This window comes from Arvicola amphibius, chromosome 4 (assembly GCF_903992535.2).
Source record: "Arvicola amphibius chromosome 4, mArvAmp1.2, whole genome shotgun sequence".
Lineage (NCBI taxonomy): Eukaryota > Metazoa > Chordata > Mammalia > Rodentia > Cricetidae > Arvicola > Arvicola amphibius.
Window position 1 is genome coordinate 19789914 of NC_052050.1, and position 12255 is coordinate 19802168.

A 12255-nucleotide genomic window follows, 5' to 3' on the forward strand; every position below is an offset into this window, starting at 1 on the left:
AGGTCCCAAGCCAACATCGGGCAGCTCACAACCATCTGTAACTCTAACCCCAGGCAATCCGGTGCCCTGGCCTTCTAAAGCACCTGCTCACATGCAAACACACATGCAAATATGCATGCTATACCTAACTCTAAATCTCTAAAAAAACAAAAATATTCTTTCCAAATAAACAAACACACACAGTTACAACAAAAGGACAAACTTTAACTCAGTGTTAAAAACAGGCTGGAACTGTGTGCGGTGGTGCACACCTTTAATCCCTCCACGAGAGGAGGGGGCAGGGGCAGGGGCAGAGGCAGGTGGGTCTCTGTGAGTTCAAGGACAGTCCTACATAGAGTGTTCCAGGTCATTCAAGACTATATAGTAAGACCTAGTCTCAAACCCCCAGTCTACCCCCCAACAAAGAGGGTTGATAAGTTCTAGGTCAACCTGGAATACACGAGACCCTGTCTCAAAACACACACACACAGAAGAAGGGGGGGAGGGAGAGGAGGAGGAGGAGGAGGAGGAGGAGGAGGAGGAGGAGGAGGAGGAGGAGGAGGAGGAGGAGGAGGAGGAGGAGGAGGACAGAAAGAAATAAAAAAGTGCAGCTATATGATCTATCAGATAAAACTGCTTCCTGGGCAAACCTGACAATCTGAGTTTGATCCCTAGACCTACCCCTCCCATGGAAGGGGAGAACCAACTTCCAAAAGTTGCCCTCTGACCTCCATATGCACTTACCACCCACTCATCTCACTCATGGTCACTAATAAAAGAAAAGAGTACACAGGAGATATGGAGTGGTGAGCAAAGTTAAAAATTCATTTAAATAGATATTTCACCAAAGAAGACACACAAGCTCTCTCAGGGCAATGCAAGTAAAAACTACAATAAAACATTAGGGTGTAGCAGAATAGGAAAAAACAAAACAGGACATCTCGTATATTTCTTATAGGAATATGAAAATCCACTATGGAAGTAGTTTGGTGGTGGTTTAAAAAGTAAAACACAGGGCTGGAGAGATGGCTCAGCGGTTAAGAGCACTGGCTGCTCTTCAGGAGGTCCTGAGTTCAATTCCAGCAACCACATGGTGGCTCACAACCATCTGTAATGAGATCTGGTGCCCTCTTCTGGCCTGCAGGCATACATGCAGACAGAACACAGTATACATAATAAATAAATAAATATTTTTTAAAAAAAAGTAAAACACAGCCTGGCAGGTGCTTTTTCTAATTATAGCCCTCATGAGGCAGAGGCAGGCCATTCTTTATAAGTTTCAGGCCAACCAAGGCTAACAAGTTATCAATAATGTTTTATAAAACATTAATAAATAAGTAAATAGTTAAACATAGTTACCATATGACCCAACTTGTATATCCCTAGGTTCATACTTAAAAATATCAAAAGGAGGTTGGAGAGATGGTCAAGTGGTTAAGAGCACACATTACTCTTCCACAGAACCTGAGTTCAGTTCCCAGCACCCATATCAGGATGCTCACAACCACCTATAACTCCAGCTCCAGGGGATCCACCAGTCTGGCCTCTGTACACATACACCCATACAGACACATAATAAAAAATAAAACTTAAACACATTGAGGGGCTGGAGAGATGGCTCACTGGTTAAGAGCACTGGATGCTCTTCCATAGGTCCTGAGTTCAATTCCCAGCACCAACATTGTGGTTCAAAACCATCATAAGATCTAGTGCCCTCTTTTGGCATGCAGGTATATATATAGCCACAACACTGCATACATAATAAATAAATAAATCTTAAACACACACACATATTGAGGGGTCAGAGAGACAACCTAGCAGTTAAGAGCACTGGCTTCTTCCAGAGAACCCATGGAACATTATCCTAAGACAGGCATGAAATCCCAGCACACAACAGCCTGTCCACACCTCAAAAGAATTATGCTAAGTGAAGTCAGGAAGACTAGGTAAATGTGCGCTCGCTCTCTCTCTCTCTCTCTCTCTCTCTCTCTCTCTCTCTCCCCCTCCGTACCTCTCTCTCCCTCCCTCCCCCTTTCTCCCCTCTCAGAATGTAGCATATTACTACCAAAGACTAGGTAATGGGGAAAGGGAAGCTGACTAAAAGGATAAAGTGAACACTCTGAGAACAGATCAGCGTGATGGCTGTACAAAGGCTGGATCTAATGTGGAGATAACACTAAAATTTTACAATGGCCAAGCACAATGGCACACACCTATAATCCTGACACTCTGGAAGTAGTAGCAGGAGGATCATAAGTTTGGGGCTAGCCTGAGCTACACACAAAGACTCTGACTCAAAATAAAAACAAAAACAGCAGAAGTTACAATGGCTAGTGATGCGACTCAGCGGGGAGTGAGAGCTTACTAAGCTGCGGCTGTAGGTTTAAAACCCAGAACAAGTCGGACAGTGGTAGCCTTTAATCCCAGCACTCGGGAGGCAGAGACAGGCGGATCTCAGTAAATTCAAGGCCAGTCTGGTCTACAAGAGCTAGTTCCAGGATAGGCTCCAAAGCCACAGAGAAACCCTGCCTTGAAAAACAAAAACAAACAAAAAAACCCAGAACAAGCCAGGTGTGGTAGTACACATCTTTAATGCCAATGCTCAAGGCTGAAGTAGGCAGATCTTTATGAGAGTCCGAGGCTAGGCTGGTCTACAAGTGAGTCCCAGGACATGCAGGACTACACAGTGAAGTCCATTCTCAGAAAACAACAAAGAAGAAGAACAAGAAGGAAGAGGAGTAGGAAGAAGAGGAGAAAGAGGAAGACAGACAGAAAGACAAAAAAAGCTTAAAGCAATTTGTACATTTTATATTATACATATTTTACAATAATAAGAGAGCATAGCTTCGCTGTCCTGTCTTCTGCACATCTGTGGAGTGCTTCATACCATAGGAGTGGCTGGGGCATGAAGACAGTGCCTACACAGCTACTGCTCATGAGTTCTATGTATGAGAACATATGTATGGCAAAGTGACTGAACGAGGCTCTGTTCTTCTGTGAGGGGTCTGCAATCCTAAGCACAGCAGGCATCCATAACTGCTTACTGTGTGAACAATAGCTCTGAAGAGTTATGTCAGCAATCACTGTGCCAAGTGCCTTCGCCTGCAGTCTTCCACCTCGCTCTCCAACCGACACTATTAGCAGATGCCTTTTTAGGACAAGATCACAGAACAGAGGGCTGGGCAGATAAACGTGCCCAAAGTCACACGGCCAGATCAGAAGTCTGGGCCATGGGGGGGGACCACAGCGGGCTTTCCTCTGAAGCCCTGTTTTAGTCTTTCTTACACTAAATGAATAACAAATGACAAGAGAGCACTCTGCAGTGGTGAAGTGCCAAGGCTCAGGGCAGCACTGGCGTCACGGGACACGCCATGAGCTGGGAAATGACTCATGTGACTCTTCCTGCCAAGAGAGATGGAAGAGCTCGCTGGGGAGTGCGAGAGGAAGAGCAGAATTCTGACTGAAAACCAGTCCTGCACGACAGCTGGGACCTGGACAACCTCCCCTTACAGTTTCAGAACCAGTTCACCTTTTCCCCTTTTTAACCAAAATTCAAGGCTGAAGAGATGACTCAGAAGTTCTGCTGTTCTTCCAGAGGACCCGAGTTTGATTCCAGACACCCATGTCAGGTTCACAGCCATCACCTCCAGAAGGATTCTGACGCCTCTGGCCTCCCTTCTGAGAGTATCTGCACTTGAATTCACATATCCACATGCACACATGTGCACACACATGCACATAATTAAAAATAATGACAATGAACATTAAAAAACAAAATTTAAAAGCAGAATTCACCGAATGTAGTGGAACATGCCTTTAATCCCTTGGGGGATTAAAGCACTTGGAGGTAGTGGTAAGTGGATCTTTTTGAGTTCAAGGTCAAACCTAGTTTATATAACAAGTTCCAGGCCAATATATAGTCAGACCTTGTCTCAAACACACGTGGGAGCTCATGTACACACACACACACACACACACATACGCAAGCAAAATGCAAGGAACAAATAAATTTGAATCTGAAAGCTGGGATTAAACATGTTTGTCTGTAGTTTGGCACTGATTACATAACTAAAACCTAGTAGAGCCAAATATCCTGCTGGTTATTACAGTATGAAACAAACCATGCACTCACAAGAGACTGCAATTTCAGCCCAGACTTGCACAGGGAGCTGTTACCACAGACACAAAACAGCACTACATTTCATTCAAGGAATGTTCTGTGAGGTGACCTGAGTAAGGGGCTGTGCGGTAGGCAGTTCTTACCTTGAGGGACAGCACTGTGCTGGCCAGGTTGGTTCTCTGGATTTCTGGCACATTGGTGGTCAGCATTTCATCTCGGTAGGCACGTTCTGTATACAGCCTGTAACACTTCCCTGGGCCGGTTCTCCCAGCTCTGCCAGCTCTCTGCTTTGCCTGAGCCTACAGGGTGAGCATATAGAGTACCAGCTGTAAATCATTGCTGAGCAGCTCTAGCCAGGAACTCTGTCGGGGAGGGGACTGGCAAATGTTTTCTGTTTGCCTTTTATGAAGCAGAGTCATGGTTTAACAAATATATTTTCATCTAAATTTTAAGCATGAGGTTTAGGGAAAGAAAAAAGCTCAGAAAGAAAGATCTACCACTGCACTGGGGTGGGTTTCTCAGAGTTACCAGTTTAGACCATTTCCAACACTAGAGATGCTCTTACCAATTCTCAGTACTTCTAGAAGTTTGTTCCAGGGAAGCACATACAAGACAGGTGAACAGAAGAAATACAGAGAGCAGAACAAACAATAAAACACCAGCCCCACAATTATGATCAAAATTGAAAGCAAGGGGCTGGAGAGATGGCTCAGTGGTTAAGAGCATTGCCTGCTCTTCCAAAGGTCCTGAGTTCAATTCCCAGCAACCACATGGTGGCTCACAACCATCTGTAATGAGGTCTGGTGCCCTCTTCTGGCCTGCAGGCATCTACATAGACAGAATATTGTATACATAATAAATAAATATAAAAAAAATTGAAAGCAAACTAAATAAGTGATGTAGATCACACCGATGACTTTGCAGTCATTTTAAAATAGGCTTTGCAATGTTTGATAACAAAAATGACAACCATCAGATGAAAAGTGCAAGTTACAATTAATATGACACTAATTTTATTAATTGTTGGCTTTATGTTCTGTTTGGCTTCTTGAGACAGAGTCTCATTACATAGCTGCCTGAAATAAAGAGTGCTGGGATTAACAGTGTTGAATGTGTGTGCGTGACTTCACGCTTAGGGGTCTATCTAGCCCTGGCTGTCCTGGAACTCAGAGTCTCCTGCCTTGGCCTTCCAAGTATTGGGATTACAGGCATGAACCACCATGTCCAGCTTTTGAAGGGTTTGAAGAGTATACATGAATTATTAGGATGAAATGGCTGGAGAAAAACAACTCAACAACTTGTCAGTGGCTTAGTCTACTGGTAGCTTATGCATGGTTTCTCCTTCCTTCCTTTCTTCCTTTTTTCTTTCCTTCCCTCTCCCTCCCTCCCTCTCTTCCTTCCTGGTATTTTTGTTTTTTGTTTTTGTTTTTTTTTAATATTTATTTATTTATTATGTATACAATATTTCGTCTGTGTGTGTGCCTGAAGGCCAGAAGAGGGCGCCAGACCTCATTACAGATGGTTGTGAGCCACCATGTGGTTGCTGGGAATTGAACTTAGGACCTTTGGAAGAGCAGGCAATGCTCTTAACCACTGAGCCATCTCTCCAGCCCGGTATTTTTGTTTTTGAGACAGCGTATCTCTGTGTGTAGCCCTGGCTGTCCTGGAACTCTATCTGTAGGCCAGGCTGGCCTTGAACTCAAAGAGCTCTGCCTATCTCTGTCTCCTGAGTGTTGGGATTAAAGGCATGCACCACCACCACCCAGCATATTTCTTTAGATTTACTTACTATTTTTATGTGGATATGAGATACATGTATGAGTTTATGTGTACTATGTACACACGGGAGCCCTCAGAGGCTGTAAGAAGGCACTGCCATCTCCTAGAACTGGAGTTACAGGAGATCGTAAACCACCTCACAGGAGCTGGGAACAGAACCCAAGTCCTCCACAAGAAGAGTAAGCACTCTTAACTGCTGAGCCATCTCTCCAGCACTATATGTCTTTTATTTTAAGACTTTAGTAAATATCCAATGTAGAATGTGTAATAGTTAACAGTGTAAAAAATCAAGCCCTTTAAAAAAAATAATGGTTGGGCATGGTGGTGCATGCCTTTAATCCCAGTACAGAGAAATACTATCTTGAAAAAAAAAAAAAAAAAGAAAACCAAAAAACATGAAAGCACAATGAGTCATACGAATCCAGGCAACACTCACACTGCCGGGACTGCATAGCATTCCATGACGCCTCTCCAAGTCAGGAAAGAAAGGCACATGTAGTCAATTATTTGGTCATCCAGACAGAGACACACTAAGAAGCTGTACAGAACACATGCACTATCCCCAAGCTGTCTAGAGCTAACCCTGCCTCTACCAGCTATGCGGGAACAGGCAAGTCCTTTACTCCCACTGCACCTACCTCCTGACTGTAAAATGACAACACTGTCTACCAGCACTGAGTGCCCTGCGTTAGTGCATGTGAAATACCCAGGACAGTGCCTGGGACTTGGTAAGCACCCTGTGAATGTTATCTGTTATTATCATTACCCAACTATCAGATGAAAATAGCTTTGTGGTTTTTACAAACTATAAATGCTAATGCAGGGCTGCTATAAAAGATGAACACAGCCGGGCGGTGGTGGCGCACGCCTTTAATCCCAGCACTCTGGAGGCAGAGGCAGGCGGATCTCTGTGAGTTCGAGGCCAGCCTGGTCTACAAGAGCTAGTTCCAGGACAGGCTCTAAAAAAGCTGCAGAGAAACCCTGACTCGAAAAACCAAAAAAAAAAAAAAAAAAAAAAAAAAAAGATGAACACAATATTTAAGTGTCTAAAGCAAAAAAGTTCCCATCACCCACCAAGAGAACAATCAGTAGCATAGCAACACCCACAAAAAAGCCCTAGCTAACATCCTGCCTACCAGCTTCCAGTGTGGGGCACAGCCGTATGCTCAGCTCAGAAATGCACATCATGTATTTTTTAAACAAAAATTGGATTGTTTCATTCATCACATTTTGTAGCTCACTTCCTTCAATATGCCACAGTTACACATTTACAACATTAAATATAAATACACACCAGCAATTAATCCCACATAATACTCTACGGCATGGTTATACTATATTAGATTAAATTCTTCCCCTTCTGGCTGATCTAGAAGCCATCCTTCCGTGAACAATCATTTTTGTTCTTTGAATATGTACTCAATCATGTCTAACTTTCCAATATGTTCCTAGAAACAGAACAGGTTAAACAGATGAACTTTAAAATTTTATATATGCTGTTACCAAATTTCCCTTGAAAAGATGACCAGGTAATTCATTTTTAAATATACTTTAGGCAAGAGATTATCTCATAATTATTGAAGAAATGGATAATTATCTCATCAGTTACTACTATCTCAGCTATCTGCTGCTAAGCATTTAAAAATATGTGCTTGCAGGGCTGGAGAGATGGCTCAGAGGTTAAGAACACAAGTCCTGAGTTTAGTTCCCAGTAACCACATGGTGGCTTATAATTACCTACAATAAGATCTGATACCTTCTTCTGGCTTGTGGGCATACATGCAGACAGAACACTGTATACACAATAAGTAAATAAATCTTAAAAAAAAGAAAAAAAATATGTGCTTTCAGGGTGTGGTGGCATAAACCTTTAATCCCAGCACTGGGGTATGAGTTCAAGGCCAGCCTGATCTACATAGCAAGTTCCAGGCCAGTCAAGACTACAAATATGTACTTTATTTATATATTATATATTTTATATATAATATATACATATTAAATATTTAGCATATGTTTAGTATATATGTTTATTATATTTATAAGTTTTGAGACCTTGTCTCAAAAAAAATAATTATGTGATTTTGTGTGTATGTGTGTGTGTGTGTGTGTGTGTGTATGTGTGTGTTTGGGGGCTGGAGAGATAGCTCAGTGGTTAAGACCACTCCAAACCATAACAAATCCCAGAAATACCCTCACCAGAATTTTGGGAAAAGCTATCATAGATGCAGCCAACCTGAGAAATAGGTGTCACCACAAGCTGGTCGATCCCTGTTTTAGAATTGTAAACTTTCTGCTTCACAAACCCAGGGTCAACTACATAGTAGATGCCGTCAATGGTCAGCGACGTCTCTGCGATGTTGGTGGCAATCACGACCTACAAATGAGAAAGACAGAGGCAGAGTGAGCTGAGGCTGAAAGGGCCCCACAGATTCCCAGGGACCTGATGCTACCTCCATCTGCTATCACCTGACATGTAACCCTGGCTCAGGCCTCCAGTGTCAGAAGGGAAGGGGCCTTCATCTGAATAGATCCTTTGGAAGTGGGTGGTGCCTCAGAGGTTTGTAAAGCAGCAAAGAGCTAAGGCTGCTCAGAGCCAACCTCACTTGGTATAAATAGCTGTGTATCTCATTGTCTAGAGCGATGATTACTATAACTTTAATATTCCAGCTCCCTGGGAAAGCACAGACTTCCTGGCATCACATGCGCCACAGCAAAATGAGCTGCTTCTTCTCCCACAGAGACATCTGGACTATAAGTGGGCTGTTCATATATGTGGAACAGAGGAGGATTGCATCTTTTCTTCTCATCATAAAATGAACATGAGGCAACAGAGGAATTTCATGGGGTGTGTGTACAGCAGTATCTGTGATCTAGAAGATTATGACTCTCAGCTTGGCTCTGCCACTGGTTTTCTACCCAGAGGTTCAGCTCATAAAACACAATTGCTTAGAAAAATCATTGCTAGGAGGCACCAAAATGTCCCACATCATACCAGTATCTTAATGGCCCTGGAAGGCATTTACCTGACACATAGCCACAAAGGTGCTGCTTAGAAATCATCCAGACTTAGGGCCAGAGAGATGGCTCAATGGTTAAGAGCACTGGTTGCCCTCCCAGAGGATCTGGGCTCAATTCCTAACACTCACATGATGGCTCACACCTGTCTGTAACTCAAGTTCCAATGCTTCTGACACCCTCACACAGTATACTGAAGTCAAAACATCAATGAACATAAGAAAAAAATAAGTAAATAAATGGTTTTAAAAAAAGAAAAAAGAGCCGGGTGGTGGTGGCGCATGCCTTTAATCCCATCACTCGGGAGGCAGAGGCAGGCGGATCTCTGTGAGTTCGAGACCAGCCTGGTCTACAAGAGCTAGCTCCAGGTCAGGCTCTAATGCCGCAGAGAAACCCTGTCTCGAAAAAAAAAAAAAAAAAAAAAAAAAAAAAGAAAAGAAAAAAACAATCCAACCAACAGAAACAACAGAGGAAGAAATCACCATCCACCCCTCTGAAACCTGCTCCCAGGTTAGAACCACATTCCACCCAGCTATGCAAGTTAGAAGCACGGGAGTTATTTTTCCCTCACTCTTCACCCCTCCACCTTCTGACACCATGTGTGTCCGCCCATCTATTTCCACTGCTAGGACTACACTCAGAGAAACACACATCCCAATAAACTGATAAACAAATGTTCATGCAGAAGCACTCATGATATAATACAAAGTAGAAATAATCTAATGTTTATCAAACTAATGAACAATATACAAAATAAAACTGATGCAGGCTCTAGCAGGATGGTTCAGTGGGTAGACACTTGCCGCCAAGTCTGATGACCTGAATGATGGTAGGATAGAACCGACTCCTGCAAATTGCCCTCTGACCTGAACACGTGTCATGATGTGCACATGCCACCATGTCCAGCTGTGAAATCAAGTATTTTAATTTAAAAATCATAAATTAAGGCGGGGGGATAGCTTAGTAGGTAAAGTACTTGTCGCAAAAGTCTGAAGACCTGAGTTTAATACCCAGAACCCATATAAAAAGGCTAGGTTCTAACCTACATGGGAAGGAGAAAAAGACAAGATCTCCTGAGTAAAGTGGGAGTGGGGATCATGGGAGAGGGCATAAGGAAGGGGGAGAGGAAGAGATGGGAGCGGAGAAAATATACAGGTCAATAAAACAATATTTTTAAAAAGATTAAAAAGAAAAAGACTAGGCATGGTGGCATGTGCGTGTAATTCCATCACTAGGGAGACTGCACACCCCACATGATTTCAGGGTATGTGGAACAACCTCATTTTAGTCCCACGTTACCTTTCTGCTGCCAGGAGGAGCTGGATCAAAGATTCGGGTCTGCATCTCACTGGGAAGGGCAGAGTACACTGGGAGGATGATTAACTCTGGAACATCAGGTCCCAGGGATTTCATTCTTTCATACAAGATCTCACAAGCAGTATCGATTTCTTCCTGACCAGTCAAGAAAACCAAGATATCACCTATGAAGAGAATGAAGCATCACTTACTCTGTCTCTCGGGGGTAGGGGAGTATTTTGTTGTTTGTTTTCTCTTGTGCATGTCTGCCACATCCCCAACCCTCTTTTCACTTTTTAAAAGTTTGAGACAAGGTCTCACTTAGTTCAGGCATGCCTTGAACTTGAGACGTCCTAGCTAGTAAGCTGGGATTACAATCCTGAAACAGAGCTGAATCAAGCTGTCCAGGCTGGCCCTTGACTTCTAGCTCAAGCAATCCTCCTGCTTTAGCTTTAGCCACTTGGTAGCTGGAACCACAGGTACAAAGCACCACATTCTGCTTTAGTGAAAGACTTCAGCAACACTAATAGCATTGATACACACATACAAAAATACACATTCACACTATGGACGCCAAATAAACCAAGAGGGCTATAAGGAGAAACCCTGTCTCATTTAAACCTAATATCACTTCTTTTTTTAAAAAATATTTATTTATTTATTATGTATACAATATTCTGTCTGTATATCTGCAGGCCAGAAGAGGACACCAGATCTCATTACAGATGGTTGTGAGCCACCATGTGGCTGCTGGGAATTGAACTCAGGACCTTTGGAAGAGCAGGCAATGCTCTTAACCACTGAGCCATCTCTCCAGCCCCCTAATATCACTTCTTTAACATTTCCACTACCATTCCAAATACACATGCTTGAGACTTACAAAGAGAATATTTAAACTAGTCAAAAATATACTCACAGCAGGATTTTTGGCTAAGACAAAAGCCTTTCCACTCCCCTCACCTGGTGGCTCTGTTAAATGGATCTGCATGACAGTGATTAGACTGGCATCCAAATAGTCTGTCTCGGGCTCCTTTGTGTACAGTATTTCCACGGGATAGGTGCGACCAGGGATGGTGAAGATGGGCGCTTCATAGAAGTATTGAGAAAACTTCACCGCATCCAAGGTGGCTGAGGTGACAATAAGCTTCATGTCTTGTCGTTTCTGAACTGTCTAAAGGAAAATGTAAGGTGGTTTACTAAAAAAGATTATGTGAACCATCACAGGGCACTCAAATCCTAGTCCCAGAAACCGGGGTTTACCTGCCTACCTTTTTCAACAATCCAAAGAGGACATCTGTGTGAATGGTCCTCTCGTGGGCCTCGTCCAGCATGATGATGGCATACTGAGTGAGGTCGGGGTCAATCAGGCACTCTCTCAGCAGCATGCCGTCTGTCATGTACTTGATGACCGTTTCTGGGCTGGTGCAATCCTCAAATCGAATAGTGTAGCCCACCTACAGCAGGACAGAAGGAAGAAACCTAAGCCATGGGGTCCCTCTGTGAAATCATCAGACAGGTCTCATACTCCTAGTAGAGAGGAACTAGCCAAGACCTCAGTGGTTTCCTCTAGTAAAGTCTGCCCTGCCCTGGACTTGACCCTGAATATCTTGATGACAATGAAAACCTCTCTCCTTTGGGAGAAATCTAAAAAGGTAAAAACATTCTCATTTTATAGATAAGGTATCTGGGCCTTTCTATTTTTCTTTTGGAATTCACACAGCAGCTTCTCCAACCACTCACCTCTTGACCAAGACAACAACCAAACTCCTCCGATACTCTTTTGGCCACGGACATGGCTGCCACTCTTCTGGGCTGGGTACAGCCGATCTTGCCCCTTGAAGTGTAGCCTGCCTCTGCCAGGTACTGGGTGATCTGTGTCGTCTTCCCAGATCCTGTCTCTCCAATTACAATGAGGATCTGATTGTCATGCACAGCCTGAAAGCAGCACAACATATAAACATACTTGTTAAAATTTGCCACAGGGGCTAGAGAGATGGCCCAGTCATTAAGAGCACTGGCTGTTCTTGTAAAGAACCTGAGTTTAATTCTCAGCAGCCACGTGGCCC

General features: G+C 43.4%; 1 protein-coding gene across 1 annotated transcript in view; it reads right to left on the reverse strand.

Annotated features, from left to right (window-relative positions):
* Positions 1-12255, reverse strand: part of Dhx8 (DEAH-box helicase 8) — a 32340-nt gene that overhangs the window by 4566 nt on the left and 15519 nt on the right. Inside the window, exons 13-18 of the mRNA XM_038327304.2 lie at positions 11930-12124; positions 11458-11643; positions 11150-11360; positions 10193-10374; positions 8112-8252; positions 4243-4398 (exon numbers count right to left, since the gene is read on the reverse strand). Coding sequence (XP_038183232.1) covers positions 4243-4398; positions 8112-8252; positions 10193-10374; positions 11150-11360; positions 11458-11643; positions 11930-12124 — 1071 coding nt within the window. The remainder of the gene's footprint in view (positions 1-4242; positions 4399-8111; positions 8253-10192; positions 10375-11149; positions 11361-11457; positions 11644-11929; positions 12125-12255) is intronic.